A 22,253-nucleotide genomic window follows, 5' to 3' on the forward strand; every position below is an offset into this window, starting at 1 on the left:
AGCGAAATCGGTCCAACCGTTCTCGAGTTTTGCGCTTAGCAACACAGTCAGCGACTCATTTTTATATTATAGATATTGTTTTACGTTTAGTTACGGATAAGTAAAATGTAATTGCGTTACTATGGGCCTGTTTCATCAGTTGTGGGTAACGTCATTTGACGAATGGCGATACATTCAGACCTCGACAGCGGGATGTAGAATACGCTATTAGGACATGTTTCGTCTCAATTAGTAAACTGCAACTTTATATTAATATATGCGAATAGAAACATCTCATAGATATAGTAGAATTCGATGATAAAAAAAAAAAAATAAAAAAAAAAAAAAAAATTTTACCATCGGATCCACACCTGGTGAAACAGGGCCATAGTATTTTTTGCTATGGGAAACTAAAACATATTAAAGAAAAACACAAACTATGTCTAATATGTTTAGTTATTTTTAAAAAAAATATTTCCAAATTAACCAAACAAAACAAAAAATATGATAACAGTTTTATTTCTTTGTATTTCTAAGACGTACCTACCTGATCATTAAAACATTTCATTGCACAGTTTTTTGTATATTTGAGAAATCCCATTCGTAAATTATAGACTATTGTTCAATAAGGAAAAAATGTTTATTTTTATTTATTTATTATTCTTTACTAGCTGTATCTTGCGCGCGTTGCTACGCTTTTTTTTGTGAGCTCATGGACAACTCTTTGCTGAAGATCATGACGTGATCAAATGCATAATTTAAGATTCTATAAAGGACGTACAAACAACCATTCATTTTTATATACATATATAGATTGAGGAAAAAAATGGAGGATTTTTTTTTAAACCAAATTTAAGGGCTTTATCGCAAGAGCGATTATGTTGCCGTAGTTTAATTATTACATATTCACAACTTAAGTTCTCCTATCCACTAACTTATATAAAATTCGGGCCAAGTCTGAGAGTGGGTCAGCCAGGATGGTATTACATGTTCCCAACTCATTAATAAAAGGACATGTATCTCTGATGTCCTTGTTCCGGGCACATTCCCTCAATACGTGGTAAAAGTCATCAACAACATTATAGACGGAGTAATTCGGAGATGTAATTTTTTTTGTAGGATTTGTATTATTACCACGTCACCTTTATCGTTCCGAACTAAACTGTGGACGTCTCTTAAAAAAGTTGTAATTTTTTTCTCTTTCTTTTATTTAGGTCAGGTCTACATTTGATTTTAAAATGACATTTAAAAACAATAATGTTAAGGCTTACTTCGATTGGCTTCCACTGTCATAGCTCGGCGGTTTCCCCAGACATTGGTAAGAGTCGCAGACACCCAAGCTTTTCGGTCGGTATTCTTTTAATCGGTAGGGTCTCGGTCTGTCGTACAAGTGGTCGGTGGTGTTGTATCGTTGCAAGGGTCTCGATTTCCCGCTCGGCGGAGTCTGTGTGCATTGATCTATACGAGACGATTCTTCCACGCTTGTCACGAAGCTCGCTTCGGATATCTGCAATGAGATAGTTTAAATAAAACACTTTTAAAATGACACGAGTTACAATATCGTATACATGAATGCAGGACTACGCCAGAATATAAATACCAATAAAATCATAGCTCTACAATAATATTCAAATTATGAGTAGACATTTCTCTTTCCATTTGTTTTTACTGAAGTAAAACTTCTGTACGCAGGCTTGACTTGGGGAGTAAGCTGGTGAACGCGTGACGAGAGCGTTACGAAAAGTGTGATCGGGAGATGCGAACGGAAGTTGAGAGGGAGATATAAGTTAGTAAAGATGATATAAGTTGAAGATAGAAAAAGAGAGAATTACGTTTCGTAAGTTCTACTTCACTCGTGTGGTCCTAAGCGCACTCGTTTTGGCGGAACAAAACATTTACAATATCTATGCCAGCAATAAGATTAACTAATTCTATAGAAAAAAAATTCACGATTTTGCTACATTTTTAGTACGTTCATAGATCTCATTGATTTAAGTGTGATGTAATACAGCCTTCTTAGATAACTACATAAGCGAGCTATGGGATATATCTAACACTAAAATAATTTTACTATAGGAACAAATAGCTTATGAGATTATCGCGTTCAACCAAACAAACTCTTCTTTATAAATTATAATACTTAATTAGTAGGTACCGTTGTACACAAAAGACAAGCTAATTTTAAAAGCATTTACTACCAGTCAACCTTAAGACGTTCAAAAGTGGACATTTGTACATTGATTCTTCTGAAATTTTGTACAAAATTCTAAACGTATACAAGACATTTATAGATACAATTAATAGATAAATAATATAAATAAATATCTATACAATACACACACGGTTGTCTGTTCTTAAAGTAAGCAATTTAATGCTTGTGTTATAGGTAACAGCCGACTGGTATAGATATTTTTTTTTTCGATAAACATTCTTATAAATAATACATACATATATTATATATACACAGACTCGGGGTGGGAATCGAACCCACAACCCCCGGAGCAGAAAGCAAGGTCACTACAAACTGCGCCAACGGGCTAGTCATACACATACAAAATGGATACACAAAAAAAAAAATCCATATAGTTACACTTACTAAATCCATATATACTTACGTACATAATTTATGCCTACCAATCAACACAAACAAGTAGGTATATAGGTAGTAATTATTTAAATTATAGTACGTAATAAGTTAAATTTTGACTACAAAGAGTTCCTTAACTTGTGATAAATGGTGGCGTTGGTGGCTAGTTTCGTATGACTTATAAACATTACGTCAAAAATAATTAGGTATTTACGTAGATTAGTAGATTTTTCACGTGTGAAAACTATTTCAAATTATTTACAAAACAATGTGATCATCATCAATCGCTATTATAATTACATTTACAATCGACATCCGCCTTTAGGACTCAAAAAAAAAAAAAAAATGAAAATGCTTGCCAATACAAAAAAATCTAAAATAATATGTTATGAGAAGTCTCACTCATCATTATGATCTTGGTCTGACTCTGAGTCAAAATAACAAGTGAGACAAAAAAGTAATGATAGTGATTTACTTCGACGTACATACATAGACGTACCTAAAAATGTCAGACAAGTTGAACATTTTTTTTTCATCTCACTATGCATGTGGTAGTGGAGAGCGAGGAGGGTTGAAACTGAGGTAAGCTGAAACAGCGCAAATTTCTCAGAATCTAAAAACGCTAGTGAGCTCACGATTATGATTAATTTGCCACTTTTACCACCTGCCAGCCCACTCAGTGGTCGTTTACGCGTCAAAATTGACATTTTCAGGTCAAAAAACTAAATTATCATTTTCATAAGACTTGAGCTTGATCTAAATTTCATTTAATTAGCTATTTGATTCTACATCTGATTACACAGGCGGAAGAAGGGCAGCAGCGTCTACGGTGCGACAAAACCAGCTCTGCGGTCACCAACCCGCCTGCTCAGCGTGGTGACTATGGGCAAAACACACGAGTTCACGCCGTTTTTGGCGTGTACTTGTGGAGGCCTATGTACAGCAGTGGACTACTATAGGCTGAAGTGATGATTTGATTCTGAATGTTTAATGATATTTGTCAGCTTACTAATCCAACATTTAAATAGTATTGTAATAAAGATTTGGAATTACTGTGTTGTCTAACTCAGTTATATCGGCTCAAACCTAATGGCTAAAGGTTTTAACTCAGTTGGCACAAATTTTATTTTTTCGGTCGTTACGATATACTTAGGGTTTAGAATATGCTTATGATATCAGGATATGATATTCCAGGACTTGTCAAAACTTCCTTTGACATAGCAAAAACTTTAGGATATGACGGCACGCTTCCGCCTATTACACACGGCAACACTCTTGATTAGGATTGTCTTAACCCGATGGCATGAGATTGTCTACTTTTTGAATTACAATTCTTAACGATTATCCAACTTGATATTACAATGAAAATCTTTGACAGGAGACGACACCATGCTATTTTTAATATGTACGATTTTATTTTTTGCTAGGAATTCTAAACATTTTTGAATATCATATCAAAAATTGACCGCTCCAGCGGGATTCGAACCCGCGTCTCCGACTGACCGTGTCGGCGCTCTAGCCAATTAAGCTATGGAACGATGTACCCGCTAGAGCGAAATTTTTGATATGATGATTTTATTTTTCGGTTTAAGCGAACCGTGGCGCCGCCTATAGTGAGTTCTTTACAGAGACCCGTAACTATTCAAAGTTTCATATTACAATGAAAATCTTTGACAGGAGACGACACCATGCTATTTTTAATATGTACGATTTTATTTTTTGATGAAACTTTGATTAGTTACGGGTCTCTGTAAAGAACTCACTATAGACGGCGCCACGGTTCGCTTAAACCGAAAAATAAAATCATCATATCAAAAATTTCGCTCTAGCGGGTACATCGTTCCATAGCTTAATTGGCTAGAGCGCCGACACGGTCAGTCGGAGACGCGGGTTCGAATCCCGCTGGAGCGGTCAATTTTTGATATGATATTCAAAAATGTTTAGAATTCCCCAAAAAATAAAATCGTACATATTAAAAATAGCATGGTGTCGTCTCCTGTCAAAGATTTTCATTGTAATATGAAACGTTGAATAGTTACGGGTCTCTGTAAAGAACTCACTATAGACGGCGCCACGGTTCGCTTAAACCGAAAAATAAAATCATTATATCAAAAATTTCGCTCTAGCGGGTACATCGTTCCATAGCTTAATTGGCTAGAGCGCCGACACGGTCAGTCGGAGACGCGGGTTCGAATCCCGCTGGAGCGGTCAATTTTTGATATGATATTCAAAAATGTTTAGAATTCCTAATGTGGAGGGTAACACAAAAAATAAAATCGTACATATCAAAGTAGAACAGATCTATACAAAGTATGCTGCAAATTAGTTTAAAGGTAAAAAACTTGATCTAATTCAATAATATCCCTATTGGCGCTATCAAAGTTATTGCGCCTACTAACTATAAATAAGGACCGGGTTTTTGGAAATCCTCATAAATCAATTTTGGAAAGTGTGTTTGTTTATAAGATATTATAATCAAATAAACTATAATTATTGTACAAAAAACACGATACCTATGGCCAGTTACTGGCAGGAAAAGTTTTTAAAAGCTTCTTTATCCACCTCGGTCCCTATTAGGCACTAAGTCTCTGAATTGATTTTTAAACCTTTATTTCGAAATTTTACAATATTATCACATTACAGCCTATACAGTCCACTGCTGGACATAGGCCTCCACAAGTTCACGCCAAAAATAACGTGAAATCATGTATTTTGTCCATAGTCACCACGCTAGGCAGGCGGATTGGTGACCGCAGTACTGGCTTTGTTGTCGTGTAATATTATACATATTTATAATTCACAACTTAAGAACTAAATATTTACATATATTTATGGTATCATGTCCGCGTGGAATAGTGCCAAGAATGCTGGTAGCATTTCCCCTTTAATGGCTATGCCGATTCTCTGGACAAAAACGCATCAGCCCTCTTGTACTGGAGGCAATTCGATGAGGAGTTATCTCTTTTAAAAATATATATAATTAGAAATACACTTTATTATTTATTATATTTTTACAAGCAAGAACAGATCTGATCAGACATGAACATGCCTGGGCAGGTCTGGTCAGAAGCGTTCATTTTTCATATTGGATCTAGTATGATAATTTTTTCCGGGGAAGTAATAGTCATAACACTGATTTGAAAATAGTGGCAATGAGAACCCATTTTACCGCTTTATATCATATAGAGTTTTTAAGTAATTACCTTCTTAATACCACATAGTTAATACAATTAAGAGTTGATTAAATAGTATGCCACATAAATAATGAAGATGATTTATTTTGTGTTTGTATTTAAATATGTATATTTATTATATTATTTTTTTCTCACGTTAAAATGTAATATCTTAAAAAGACTCCTAGCAAGTTTGGTTTAAGTAACTAAAATTCTTTTTCCACAGGCCCTTCATAATTATGATCAGTATATAAGATACTAGCTACCAGCACCGGCTTCGCACGGGTGCAAAAACTATTAGTGTTAATCTACTATATTATGCATGTTATATACATATAAACCTTCTTTTGGAATCACTCTATTAACTAAAGAAAACCGCATCAAAACCTGTTTCATAGTTTTAAATATCTAAGCATACAGACAGCGGGAAGCGATTTTATTTTATACTATGTAATGATAAGCAAAAAAAAACGTTTGATATTATAATATGAAGTGTTTATATACCCAAATATTCATGGTAACGACCCGTATAGCATACTTGAGATTTTATTAAAAAAGTTTTGGTCAGGTATTCGTACTTTGGTAAATGTATAGAAATACCTATGACGTAATTTCATTATAAAAGTAAGGCTTTTTTTATCAGTCAGTCAGTTCAGGCTATTACAGTCCACTGCTGGACATAGGCTAGGCTTCCCCAAGTTCGCGCCAGACATCCCGATTTTCCGATCCAGCCTACACCGACAATCTTAAGGAGATTCAATTATAATTCGATAATTCGAATACGTGGGTATAACGGGCAGGAGGACGTCCCACACTGTGTTTACCAAAACGCGGTTTCCACTCCAGGACACGTCTGCTCCAACGGCCATTGGTCCTGCGACACAGATGACAAGCCTACTGCCACTTCAACTTGCTAATTCTGTGGACTATGTCGGTTACTTACGAGGTTTTGTTCCACATTTGTTATATGCAAATATGCATATTTTATTATGAATATGTTTTTGGTAAATAAACATATAAATAAAACATACAGAAATAAATACATATATTAATTACACTGAGATTCGAGGGGGAAATCGAACACAACACACTACAACTTCTGGAGCAGAAAACAGGGTCACTCAGTGACGTAGCGAGCTTAACTCGCGCCCGGGGTACAATACCTTTTTAGCGCCCCTCATTCGAAAAGCATATAATATGTCCAGTAATTTATTGTTTGGCAAACCATTTGGCGCCTTTTATGAGTAGTGCCCGGGCATGATGTCCCTCCCCCCACGCTACGCATCCGGGGTCACTGCAAACTGTATCAATTGAATACATAGTTAACTTCTACAGATCACAAAGGCTAGCTATATTTTGTTTCTGCTGTCATGTAATACAAGCATTGTAGATCAAAAGGCACCAATGTCATGGTAATTGTTACAGCAATCAGAGAAATAAGTGTCTTCACGTCATCAGCGGTTACCACGCTCATGTCATGGCTCGTTTCACTCAGTTGCCTTTTGTTTGTTATCGTTTTAGCCACAATATTTGGTGACAACGATACAATTATGTGATTTTATATATAATTTACTTTATGTATAGTCAAAAAATCTATAGAATTTTTAAACGTCTTTTGAACTAGGATTTTTTAATGTTTACATAATTTCGTTAAAGATGTTTTCGCGGTTTGATGCGGTTTTTTTATACTTCGAGATGCCAAACAAGCACGTTTCCGCCTGATGGCAAGCGGATACTGTAGCTTATGGACGCAATACTAGGAAATTAAAAATACTAGGAGCATTTCAAGCACTTTACCGCATCTACCACCGACCCTTCCTAAAAGATTCATTTAAATTAATGGCTATAATCGTAGTAGTTTATGTCTTTAATCGTGGCTTAACAGGTCAGTTAGGAAGTCAATTAGCCGAAAAATGGTCAACTTCGGAATGAGAGTGAGTGAACTTTGTAAAACTTTAATAATCTTTTTTTTTTTTTTTTTTTTTTCTTTATTAAAGAGCTTTGCCGCTACTGCGACTATGTCGCTCTGTCATTATACATTTATGTTAATACAATTACATGATTGATTGAACTTCATCGACCAATTTATACAATTCCTTTGCCGAAATAGATTCTGGTTTTGTCAATATACTATTACATTCTCCGACATTCGTATAAAACAGTTTATATGGGAAAAATTGGCGTCTTCTGGTTTCGTTCTTAACACATTCCATTAATATATGATAGGCATCCTCTACTACTCCACAAACTGAACAATTAGGGTGTGGAGTTATACCCATCAAATGGCCAAATTTATTGAATGGAATATGTCCAGACCGCAACCGTAAAGCGGTGACAATGTCTTTTCTGTTCAATAACACTGTGTCTATCCAAGGTACATTGAGTGGGTGAGGTTGTATGGTCCGGTACCAGATGCCTTTGTCTTTCGACCTTTTATCAAAATATTCTCTCCACAAATTAATGCATTTATTTTTAACTATGTGTAAACACTCGGAAAAAATAGGCCTAACAATCATTTCTATACCATCGCAAGCGCCATACTTTGCTAGAATATCCGCCATATCGTTACCTAATAGGTCAATATGAGATGGAACCCACTGCAAAAAAACTGTTTTAGACTGTTCTCTCAAACTACATATTTGTTTTAAAATTCTGTATGCTACGGGAGTACTTCTAGCGTTAGATGTACATCGAGCTACATGTTGAAGAGCGCACTTAGAGTCTGAGAAAATAACAAATTTGTCGTAATCAATGGAGGATACGTATGATAAAGCTTCAGAAACAGCCAATAGCTCAGCGTGCATGATAGAAATATTACTACTAAATTTTAAAATAAATTGAAGCTGAAGATTCGGCATCAAAAAACGCTGCACCTATGTGTAGGCCATCCTTAGAACCGTCAGTGAAAATTTTGTAAAATCCGTTATACTGTTCATTAATAAAGTTTTTACAGTGGTTATTTAAATATGATGTACTATAGTTTCTTTTAGGCTTATTAATATTTATTATATCTATTTTAATTAAATTTGCTATTTGAATATTGTTCGGCCACGTATCAAGTGAGAAGAAATCCAAAGATTTACTTTTATTGACCTCGACATTTTTTAAAATATCGTAGACCTCTATTAACAACGGCTTACGCTTTCTTTTCCACGAAGTAACTAAATTTGAAGATATAAATTTGTCTAATATTTGTATGAGTGAGCTATTGGTCATAGACATCGATTTCAATAAAAATTTACCCGCTAAATAAAATCTTCTGAAACAAAGAGGTTGTATACACAAATCTGATTCCATTACGTGAGACGGTGTACTCCTAATGTACCCACCAATTATTCGCAAAGCTCTGTTTTGCATCCTATCTAATTTAATCAAATGAGCTACACTGCTATCGTTATAAACAAAACAGGCATAATCTATTCGGCTTCTTATAACAGACAAATATAAGCGTCTTAAATGTTTTGGATGAACACCCCATCCATAGCCAGCCAAAACTTTAAAAATGTTAAGAAAATTCGAAATCTTGTTACATAAATCATTAATATGTTTGCCCCACCTTAGCGATCTATCTAACCATACTCCCAAATACTTTGCATGATGTACTACGGACAGTGTAGAACCGTTGACGATAATGTTTACTGGATATCTATTAAGTCCCTTTTTAAACACACAAACTTTACTTTTTGACGACGAAATGTTCAACCCTAAATTACCTACCATTTCGACAAATTCATCAACTGCCGCTTGAAGTTCTCTCTCAGCCTCACCAACACTTTGACTAGTAACATATAAAACAAAATCGTCAGCATATTGAGAGATATGAACATAGTTATTCATTACTTTACATATATTTCTTGTTGCAATATTGAAAAGTAATGGAGATAATGGATCTCCTTGCGCTATACCCTGGCTAGTCTTACGAGAAATCGTTACATTGTTAGTTCTTATTTTAAGGAATCTTTTAGATAAAAAGCTCCATAAATAACGACAATACTTTGCGCCTACACCCAAATTATCTAAAATGCGCAGCAATGAATAAATATCAATATTATTATAAGCATTGTCAATATCCATGAAGCAGCCAACAGTTACATAATTATTACAAAAACCGTTTTGAATTCTAGACACAAGTACACTAAGGCTATCAACTGCAGACCGCGATTTTCTAAATCCTACGGTGTCTGGAGAGAAAAGGCCGTTTCTTTCAACAAACCATTCTAACCTTTTATTAATAATTGAATGAAGAATTTTACATAAACACGAAATTAGAGAAATTGGCCGAAAAGTATCTGAATAAGAACCTTGCTTAGGAATAGGAACAACTGAAATATCACGCCACTGATAGGGTATAACATTTGATACAAAAATTCTATTATAAAGATCAAGTAGTATAGTTTTAGCTATTATCGGCAAGCATTTAATCATAGAAAATGAAATATTGTCGTGCCCTGGTGCAGTATCATTAGGTTTAATACATGCTTCTAATTCATGTAACGAAATTTCGCGTTCCAAATCGTAATTATATGAAGTAAAGTTTGGTGAATTTCGGCAAGTAAAATCAGGACATAAATTATGTAATAATTTATTAACATTCTCTTCACTGATCATGGATCTTTGAATTTTATATCCTTTAATCCACTTCATACGGTTCCACACTTCCGAAGCTGTTGACAATCCGTGTAAAGATGAACAAAATTTTCTCCATGCCGCACATTGGGCAATTCTAATAAGCTTCAAGGAATGTTTTATTTTATCGTTTAGAATATCTAAATTACGTGGAGTAGGGTTACGACGAAAATTTCTTAATGCCAACCGACGAATAGCTACGGCTTTTGAAAGCTCTGGAGTCCAGTAGGGTTTTGGAGTGAATTTACTGTGTGGGGTAAGACAAACTTTAATGTAGGGAATATATTTGTCTGCAGCCTCGTTCACATAGCCAATAAATAAATCGTAATCTTTTTGAATATCATGAGTAAAATTAAATCCAATAAAAAGAGATTCTAAATATGTTCGATAACCAACCCAGTCAGCGCGTTTGAAATTACGTTTCTTTAAATGATTTAACTCACAATGTATTGTAGTATTTAATTTAATAATAAGATGATCACTGCCCAGTGATTCATTCGAAACTAACCAAGAAAAATCCATAGAAATATCTGATGTTACTAAAGTTAAGTCGGGTGATGACTTGCGTAAAATATTTTCATTTAGTTGAAGTCGAGTAGGGCTACCGTCATTGAGAAGGACAAGACTAGTTTCAAGTAATGAATCATGAATTTGCGTACCTCTAGTATCCGTTTTAACAGACCAGCTTGAATGGTGTCCATTAAAATCACCCATCAATATTGATTTCATGTTAACTAAAGAAAACAAACATTCCCAATCTCTCTGTGTTGTCCGAATGTCACTAGGGCAATAAACAGAGTAAATAGTTTCAATTTGTGCACAATTAAATATTTTAACACCTATTATTTCAATATCACTATTACTGACTTCTACATTATGTATGTGAGCTTGGACAGATTTATGTGTAAAAATTGCAACACCCCCATACGAATTATTTCTATCCTTTCTAAAGATATTGTAGTTATTAATTTTGACAAAGGCATCAGGTTCGAACCAGGTTTCACTTACAGCAGCAATATGAACCTTTTCTCGAATTAGCAGGTCTTCAAAAAGCTTTAATTTTGGTTTTAGACTTCTACAATTCCACTGAATAATGTTCAATCTAATTAATTTTTTAACAATACTATCCATTACTTTGTATATAATTAAAAAAGGTTTTAATCAACGGAAAGTCTGAAAAGATGTTTACAATAGCCAAAGTGATCCACTCAATTATTATTTGAATCATATTTTTAAATTTAGTCGACATACTTAAATTCTTTTCAAATATTACACTTTTAAGTTTATCAATCAATTCTCGGTGCAAATTTATGCTTTCCTTCGTTACATTCTCCTCACTATCATTATTAATATAGTAATCACTTTTAACACTATTATCAGAATCAGAGGCTACTTCTATGTCTGCATATACATTTTCAGCACATTTAATACGTTTTTTCTTCTTTTTCTTCTTGTTCATTGTGTTTTGTGTTCCAGAAGTTTGAGGGATTTCCTGATCAACAGATTCAATTTCAGGATAAATTACTGGTACTGTGCTTGTTGGAGCGTAAACATGCTTTGTCGTAGGTTTTGATTCACTGCAAGCTAAGTTGGTAGATGGCAAAATAGGGGACTGGGGGACATACATACTAATAGCTTTCAAATATGAACAGTTGAATTCTGTCATTATTTCTCGAATCCTTTTCTCTTTTTTAAATATAGGACAGATTTTATCCAAGGGCATATGATTACCCTTACAATTAATGCATATAAAATTATTATTCTCACAATTTGGATGGTTTCTTGTACACTTAGGGCAAATTATTTTGTTGGATGGACACATTTTTGCTGTATGTCCAAACCTCCAGCAACGAGAACACTGAGTGACTGGAAATATATATTGTTCTACTTTAATTCTTAGATCTAGAAGATATACATACTTCGGTATATTCGGCCCTTTAAACGTTAGTTTAATGGTTTCACTAGGTACCCAACCATCGTCTGCTCGACGATTCAAACGTTGTACGGCTAAAACTTCAATATCACAAAGTAAACTATGAATTAATTCTTCTTCTGACAGTTCTTTGTCTATATTTTTAATAATTCCATATGATATTCCTACTTCCCATGATTTTTGACATCGCCATCCTAAATCTTTAAATACTTGACATGCTAAAAATTTTTCAGCACTAAATTCTGTATCAAATGTTATTCGAATTTTATACGGATTTATGTATTTAACCTTACTGACATTCACAATTTGGTTCTCTCGCAATATTTTTGCTAATGCAAATTGTTTAGGTAAGACTTTATTACTCGTAATTCCGATTTGAATAAGATTTTCTTCTAAATTGTTATCGAAAACCCTCACCTTTTTCTTAGCATGTTTAGTAACTTCTTGCCACTCTTCTGTATTTTCGTCCACCTCATGTAACATACGTTTTCTATTCGTATCAATCATTTCCATATCTTGCTCCAAATGTGTTTGTTCATCGTAAGTTTTTTCTATGCATATAACGTTAGCATCGTTCTCCGTCAAATGAATTGTATAATCGTCTTCATGCAAAATTGTATCCTTAGCCATTGTCGATAAGGATCATTACGGATTGTTTATATAATACAAAGCAGCGATAACGCAGTATTACGGGGAATCGGTCGATGCAGTCGTAAACAACAAAAAAATATTTGTTAACGCGCCTCGCACACGTCTCACTCTAACCGGTTGTGCATTAGCACTGTTTAATAATCTTTATTAAGATAATATGGAACAATACATAATACCATTAGTGTTTACTAATTACTATGATTGTTTTATTGTAACAAATTATAAAAAATTGAAATCAGTAACCAGCTATAGACTAGCCCATTGACGCAGTTTGTAGTGGCCCCTGCTTTCTGCTCCGTGGGCTGTGACTTCGATTCTCGTCAGAGTCTGGGTGTAATATTAGTATTTGTATATTTATTAATATAAAAAAAGTGGCTATAACTATCGGCTATTACCTATAACAAGCATTAATTTGCTTGCCTTAGGGAACAGTCGACCGTGTGTGAATGTTATCAGATATTTATTATATACTATTCAAAGGTTATCTGACAGTAATTATTTATTAAAGATACAGATGGAAAAAAATTTGGCAAGGTTTTGGAAAACGGCACTATTTTGCGTCCCGATCATTGAAGGTGATATGGGAGTACAACTGAAAAAGTGAGCAAGAAAAGTCCCGTTCAAAACGCATGGTCAACATACGCTAGATATGCGTTAAGTGTGGCGTTGTAGGTTAGATTAAAAATATATATATAATTATGAATACAAGTAAATATTTTATTTGATTTTTACTGCACGAACCTTATGGAAAAAATCTCATAAACATAGACAAATGCAAATTCTCGTAGATCTCATAGCCGGTCTCATAACTCGGTATTTTTTACCATTGATTGCGTTTAATTTATCTTTAAATTGCTATCCAAATATCCAGTACATTAAAACTATTACATATTACTAGCTGACCCCGCAAACGTTGTTTTGCCATATATTTTATTAACCTTCTCAATCCCCCCCCCCTTATAACTTAGGGGAATGAAAAATAGATGTTGTTCGATTCTCATACCTACCCAACATGCACACAAAATCACATGAGAATTGGTCAAGCCGTTTCGGAGGAGTTTAACTACAAACACGGCGACACGAGAATTTTATATATTAGAAGATAACAACTGCTCTGGTGTAGGGGTGCGAGTAGTCGCCTAAAACTGTGATGGATATTTGTATTTATATCCCTTTCTGGTTTGGATGTCTGCCCTTGTAGGTACCCGACTAGAAAAAAGGTCAGGCTCAACCAGATCATGTATCTGGACCGGATCAGGATAGAATGAGGCATGCCAGATCTAGCAAGCTCTATCAGGACCAGGTCTGGTCCAGACAAAGATAGCCTGATTTAACATATAATCAAGTATGGTAAAGCGTAGATATAAAAAAAAAAAATAAAAATTTAATTGATAATAATAATCAATTAATAACATAAAAAAATAGTACCTTTGGAAAAAATAACTGGAAATAAATATCATAATAATTATGTTATGTAATATATTTATAATACCAATCAACTTTTATTTTTGTTAATCAATTTTTTCAAGTATATACATTTGTGTTTTTTAAAAGGATAGGACCGAACCGGCTGGTCAGGTCCGGATCAGGTCCAGACCAATCATCTGCGTTACATGCCTTATCTAGTCCTGACCAGGCATGTCTGGTCCGGTCCTTCTAAGGAAGACGAAAAAATTTCTACTCGGGTCTCTCCACCGTTCCTCGGAGAGCATGTTAAGCCGTCGGTCCCAGTTGTTATCATAAATACATGATAGTGATCGTTATTTCATAGTAGGGAGGGGGGCATATCCGCCAACCCGCAGTGAAGCAATGTGGTGGATTAAGCTCCAATCATTCTCCTACGTGGAGAAAGTGTCCTATCTCCAGCAGCGGGATGATACAGGTTGAATGCATGCATTCATGCACATATTAAAATAGTCCACTTTGTTTAAATATTAATATAGTTGTGTGTAAATATTAATATAATTACATTTATACATACCTAAATATTACATAACAGCAAGAAATATATTTATTTAACAATTAATTATATTCTATTGTTTTTATAATAAATAAAAACATCAATTAATATTGACTACATTCTCAATGTATTATTATAAAAAAAAAACAGTTATTGGTTATTTTCCTCTTACTTTGTTAGTATAAAAAAACTCTTTCATAGAGTCGTCCAAAGGACGTTAAAATCATAAATAGAACACGGTGAGTGCGAGATCAAACGAGTACTTACTTATTCATTATCATACATATTAATACGCTCCCTTTTTAGAAAAAAACCTCAAAATTACTCCACGTAAATTATATATCATCATTCCAGCATATCGCAGTCCACTACTGCACATAGGCTTCCACAAGTTCACGTCAAAAATACCCGCACCGCACGGTTGGCTTTGTCGCACCGAAGACGCTGATGCCCGTCTTCGGTCTGTGTATTTCAAAGCTAGCAGTTGAATGGTATCGGTTATCGGTAGGTCGGCTTTTTAAGTTCCAAGGTAGTAGTGGAACTGTGTTATCCCTTAGTCGCCTCTTACGACACCCATGGGAAGAGAGGGGGTGCCTATATTCTTTGGTGCCGTAGCCACACAGCACCATTATAAATAATAATAATAGAATAAATTATATATCATTTTATATATAATAATTGCTTTCTCTACCGAAATCCATAAATAAAATAAAAATTTAAACTATTTAAAAAGGAAGGTTAGGTATGCTTTAAGAAGAAGGAAGGTTATTTTTTTCCTCAAATCAACGTAAGTGAAAACGCGGGGCCCAGCTAGTTAATCTTAATTCGACTGTATTTTTTGTTTTGTGTTTAACCTCACCGAAAGACTGATTTCGATTAATTGGTTTTAATTGAAAGTTGGTGCTTATCGTGTGGTTCTATTTAAATTTGATCGACATTTTACGAGAACTTTTTTAGTTACCTGTATTTATGTTTGCTTACTTGACTATTTTTTCGTCTACCTACGTTGTGTTACTTGTCGATGTAATTGAAGTCCGTTTTTTTTCCGTTTGCGAGCAAACAATAATTGTATGATTGTATAAATAGCTCACTAACACGGCGAACTTCGTACCGCATTACTACATAATTTTTTGGTGATAGGTATATTTATATCATTTTTTATTAGTCTTATACAAACTTTGTCTTGATAATTAATAACGAAGACAAAATAAAAACAATTTTTTGCAGTCGTTCTGAAATTATGCGCAATGTACTTGTATATATTTCAGAGATTTTTTTTATATAGAAGATTGATAAGAGCTAACCGATCTCTAAGATTTTCTTGATGATTAAGAGTCTACTCATGTGACGCAAGTGAGAAAGAAAACATCAGTTAGTACGTAAATACGAGTAATTTTTTTTACTAAGACACTCAACACACTCAATTGAGAGATAAAACACACACGTACACAAATACATATACAATATACAAGTAAATAATTAAGATGGTTGAGGATCGCATTGAAGAAGGCTTTTAAAAAATAACGGTTAAATTTGTTTCCGGTTTTTCTCAACAGTATCTACCTATATATATTAACTATATATACTACTATTGTAGTATATATAGTTGTAGTAAGACATTAACTATATATACTACTATTGTACTTACATTACTGTTTTTTTTTTTTATGTCACTAGGTCGGCAAACAAGCGTACGGCTCACCTGATGGTAAGCGATTACCGTAGCTTATAGACGCCTGCAACACCAAAAGCATCGCAAGCGCGTTGCCGACCCAATCCCCAATCCCCCCAGGAGCTCTGGTCACCTTACTCACCAACAGGAACACAATACTGCTTGAAAACAGTATTCTTTTGCTGTGATCTTCTGTAAGGTCGAGGTACTACCCCAGTCGGGCTGCTCGATTTTTTGAGTAGGAAATTTCCTGCTGTGCCCTACCTCAGTTAAATATATCTTATAATAATTATTTCTCTAGTAAAATATTCTCATATAATAGATATATACGATCTAGGTAAATACAAAAACATGCATGTTACAAATATTAAAAAACTAGTGACCCACCCCGGCTTCGCACGGTTGCAAAAACTATCACTGTTCCTCTATTATATTATACATGTATTATACATAGTACCTGGGTGACCGAGCCCAGCTCGGTATTTTTAGTAAATCGTGAAGGATTAGTAGTAGAAGAGAGAGTTAAAATGATTCGCTGCCGGTTTGGATGAAGTCTTTTTTAACCGACTTCAAAAAAGGAGGAGGTTACTCAATTCGGCTGAAGGAAACCCAATACATATATATCGCACCTTCGGTGCAACAAAGTCACAATTCAGGACACTGTTTTTGTTATGTCTTTTATTAGGACTTTTTGATAATTTAATATAAGATTTTTAAACTATAGCAAAGAAAGTAAACTATTAATTTATAAAGATTTCAAACCTATTATAAATAGTAATCCAGAAATGAGGAAGTAAAAGTGAAAAAAAAAAAAAATCGAAAATCTTCTCCTGTAAAATTAAGAAATGAGTTGTTTTGACTTTGTTGCACCGAAGGTGCGATATATATATATATATATATATATATATATATATATATATATCACTATCAGTACATAGTATAAAACAAAGTCGCTTTCTCTGTTCCTATGTCCCTATATATGCTTGAATCTTTAAACCTACGCAATGGATTTTGATGAGGTTTTTTAGTAGATACAGTGATTGAAGAGGAAGGTTTATATGTATAATAACATCCATTAAATAGTGGAGAAATACTGTTATTTTTGAGGTTTCTAATGTGATGTCGTAAATAATTACATTTTTTTCGCTTACATTGCAAACGTAGCCTGAACCCTACGAGATTTATCAAAATAATGTACTAAGTATTATACACATTAAAAAGTTCTACATAAAACTCCGCTGTGGTATATGTCTATCTCTTATGGATATCCCACAATAACATTTTTTTGTCATTTACTTTTTACGATAAATAATGGCTAATTTTCAAAGCGATTTTAACCAATACAGCATTAATCCTTATCTAATTAAATACCTTAAATACATTGTTGATTTAATATAGCCATTTAAAGCATATGATTTAAATGAATATTTTTGAAGATATTATAGATTTAAAAATTGCGATACGTAGCGTTTGCGAAAGTTCCGGCCGGCTTTTACTCTAAAGTTAACGCGTGCGGGCCACGGGCAGTAATGAATAAATCAAAACTACTGGATCGATTTTAATCATTTTTCAGTGAATGACATAGGCTATAATTATATTTTATACCCGTGCGAAGCCGGAGCGGGTCGCTAGTATATATATATTTTAATTTATGTTCGGGGATAACTTCGTCGTTTATGAAAAGATTTTGATAATTCTTTTTTTGGTGGAAAGGAGATATCCGTGGTGTGGTAGCATGATAAGGAAACCAGGATCTGATGATAGGATCCTAGAGAAATCGAGGGAAACTCTCGAAAATTCGCATAACTTTACATTAACTACATAATACTTAACATACTACTGGGTGTACTGATTTTGATGATTTTTAACTTAATCGAATGCCGATATTTATCATGTGATCATATTTCATCGAGATCTGATTACAACTTTTGAAGTAATCTTTGATAATGCGTATTTCTTGACTATTTTTTCGTGTACCTACATTGTATTACTTGTCGATGTAATTGAAGTCGATTTTTTTTTCGTTTGCCTGCAAACACAATTAATAATAATGAATTAACGCAAAATAAAAATAAAAAATAACGATAAATTAAAAATTGATACAAAATACACAATTACAACGCTTCAGTCTGTAATATCCCACTACTGGGCATAGGCCTCTTTCTCCATGTAGGAGAAGGATCAGAGCTTAATCCACCATGCTGCTCCAATGCGGGTTGGCGGATATTAAGCGAGTAACGATCGCTATCAGGTGTACATGATAACAACCGGGACCGACAGCTTAACGTGCTCTCCGAGGCACGGTGGGGAGACCCACAAGGACTGCACAAACACCCAGACCACGGCAAACACCTGTATGGCCAATACAAATGTTTATCACGTGCTGGGATCGAACCCGCAACCGCCAACGCAACAGGTACAATCCATGGCGTAATCGTTGCCCCAACGCGTGTCAAACACAATTACAAGATTGAGAGTAATTGCGTCTCAAAAACTGACAGGTGCTCCAACAAATCGTGTTTTTTTCTGAAAATCACATTTAAATACGAATTATATATTTATAAAATATGAATAATATTTTTTACCGACAATAATAAAAAATATAAATAAACATAAAAAATCAAAAATAAAAAATAATTAAAAAATAATAATGATAAAATATGAATAATATTTTTCGATTTTACCGACATAATAAATAAAAAAGTAGGAACAGCCTATTTAAATAAAAAATAACCAGTGCAATTAGAAAAAGAAAAAGAAAAAATAATTGACCAGGGACATGGGGATTTGAACCATGATCTTCTCGGTTGGTCCCGACCGACCGATTTCCCACCGAGCTATTGCAACTAACTTGACAAATGCGAAATTTACTTTCGGATTCTAACGATATTTTTTTCACTCCCTAAAAACAGGGATAAAACGACATTTTCTGAAAATGAATCCTAGCTAGATAGATTTATCTCCCCCGAATCCCCCTATATACTAAATTTTATGAAAATCGTTGGAGCCGTTTCCGAGATCCAGATTCTATATATATATATACAAGAATTGCTCGTTTAATAGTATAAGATAAACCTTCCTCTTCAATCACTCTATCTATTAAAAAAAAAACCGCATCAAAATCCGTTGTAGTTTTAAAGATTTAAGCATACATAGGGACAGAGAAAGCGACTGGTTTATATTTTGTAGTGAAAAAGATATATTATGTCGTTATTACTATTGGTTATTTCATATAAAAAAAAACTTTTTTTCTTTCTTATTGCGCCTGATAGGGGCGTAGCTACCATGTCAATGACTATATCAATTATACCGAACCTTCATTATACGGAGCCCTTTTATGCTTTAAAAATATGTTTTTACCTTTTTAGTACTGGACTTACTGTATTATACATATGGGTACAAGTAACACAACGTAGGTATTAGACGAAAAAATAGTCAAGTAAATACGCGTTATCAAAGATTACTCAAAAAGTAGTCATAGATTCCAGCCAAATTTAAATGGTACTACAAGACAAGTATCAACTTTCGATTGAAACAAGAATCATCAAAATCGACTGACCCGGTAAGATGTTGACACTTCACAGTAAATCAAAACATAAAAAAATCCAATCGAATTCAGAACATCCTCCTTTTTTTGAAGTTGTTTAAAACGGACGATTGGAAAGTGCATTTAAAGCCTATTTTATTGAAATTTGTAGTTTTCTAAATTAAGTTTTTTTTTTTTAGAAATATGTTCATTTTCTTAAACATTAAATTCAATTATGTTATCATGACAAAATTAACATTTCATTGTTGCGATAACTTTGAACTAATAAGCGGAAAATCGATTAGTTTCACAAATTTGTTTATGTACAGTGTATTTTAAAAATATTTTCATACTATAGTTAGTCTATTAGATACCTAAGTACTATCAAAACGAGTGATAGATAACGGTTCAAGCTATTTCGAATTTTTTTCACGGATTCACGGGACATAAGAAAGAAAATTAATTAAGAACTGATTATATAAAAGTTAAAAAGTAGGTTTCATACTAGTGTCAAAAAATATATACAACCAAAAAAAAAAACCTTATAAGAGTTACACTCGTATACCGAATAATGATATATAAATAAATAAATAAATATCATATAACATACAAACACCGGTCGTCTGTTCTTATGGTACGCAACTTAATGCTTGTATTACAGGTAACAGCCGACTGTCATAGCTATATTTTTTTGATAAATATACATAATACATATATAAATACAAATATTACACCCAGACACAGGCAAAAATCGAACCCGCAACCCGCAGAACAGCAAGCATACAAGATAAGGCACAATTTTCATGTATCTAGTACAAAAAGGCACGGGCAATTAAGAGCCTGTTGGTGTTATAACACGTAACAAAAAAATAATAATAATTAATTTCTATTTTTTTTTTTATTCTTAGGGCCGGTCACACTACTTGTGGATAAAGTTTATCCTGCACCGATAAACTTTAACAACAGAAGATAGAATAGGTCGTTAGGACCCGTTTCTCCAAAATTAATAATCTACGACTTTTAAACATTGAGCTATTATTACTAATTATACTTCAATGTTTTTAGATTCATGTTCGCAAATAGAAATATCTCATAAATATAGTGGAATTCACTCGTAAAAAGAACAATAACACAAAAACTTCTATATGTTGGATATCGCCGTCCGACAAATAGTGTTAATCACGATCGGTGAAACAGGACAGGTATAATCAATCAAATAATTAGTATGTATGTAATCAAATCTATTGAACAATCAAATCAAATCTCAATCAATCGTCAATCTTCATCAAAGGCCTATTATTACAATTAACAGTACGCGAATATGTAAGCAATAAGCTCTCTTATTTCTCATCTCATTGTTCATCAACTGAACTAATTTGCAGAGAATTTATATTTTTCATATTTACAACATACTCACACGGTCATCTGTTCCTAAAGTAAGCAACTTAATGACTGGTATAGCTACATTTTTTTTGATAAATATATATATAAATAAATAATATATTACACCCAGACTCGGGGTGGGAATAGAACCCACAACCCTCGGAGCAGAAAGCAGGGTCACTACAAACTGCGCCAATAGGCTAGATATATTCCTTATTACATTGTTATTTACACACGTAGACCCACATACGTAGTATATCTTTAAAAATAATTGAGTAGGAGGTTTAGTCAAACACAATTTATCATAAAAAAATGAAACAAACCTTTTTCATATTTCTTCTATTTGGTACACAAAAATAGAACGCAAAAAATATTCATAAATTATCATACACGATAAAGCTACATATTATACAAAATTATTTATATAGTTTTTTTTTATCACAGATAAAAAATATTTACACAAATAAAAACACCCGCGTAAATAATACTGGCTTACATTCCGTTAACTGACAAGTTCCCGCCACAAAAGGAAATAGCGCACTGAGACAGTACAACTCGTGCTATGATTTACTATTTACCGTTTTGTGATGATACCGATTACGCGTAGGTAGTGTATGTGTACAATGTGTATAGTGATATAATATACATAATATAAGATATTACTAACACTTTTTTTTGTAGGTATAATAATATACGAGTACATACATTTTTGCGAACTTTGGGAGGCCTATGTCCAGCAGTGGACTGCAATAGGCTGAACTGA

General features: G+C 33.7%; 1 protein-coding gene across 1 annotated transcript in view; it reads right to left on the reverse strand.

The window, feature by feature from the left end:
• LOC123663197 (calcium release-activated calcium channel protein 1-like) overlaps window positions 1-22,253 on the reverse strand; it is a 41,950-nt gene that overhangs the window by 6,709 nt on the left and 12,988 nt on the right. The window contains exon 2 of the mRNA XM_045597895.1: window positions 1,251-1,486. Coding sequence (XP_045453851.1) covers window positions 1,251-1,486 — 236 coding nt within the window. The remainder of the gene's footprint in view (window positions 1-1,250; window positions 1,487-22,253) is intronic.

The sequence above is a fragment of the Melitaea cinxia genome, chromosome 20 (genome assembly GCF_905220565.1).
Source record: "Melitaea cinxia chromosome 20, ilMelCinx1.1, whole genome shotgun sequence".
Taxonomy (NCBI): domain Eukaryota; kingdom Metazoa; phylum Arthropoda; class Insecta; order Lepidoptera; family Nymphalidae; genus Melitaea; species Melitaea cinxia.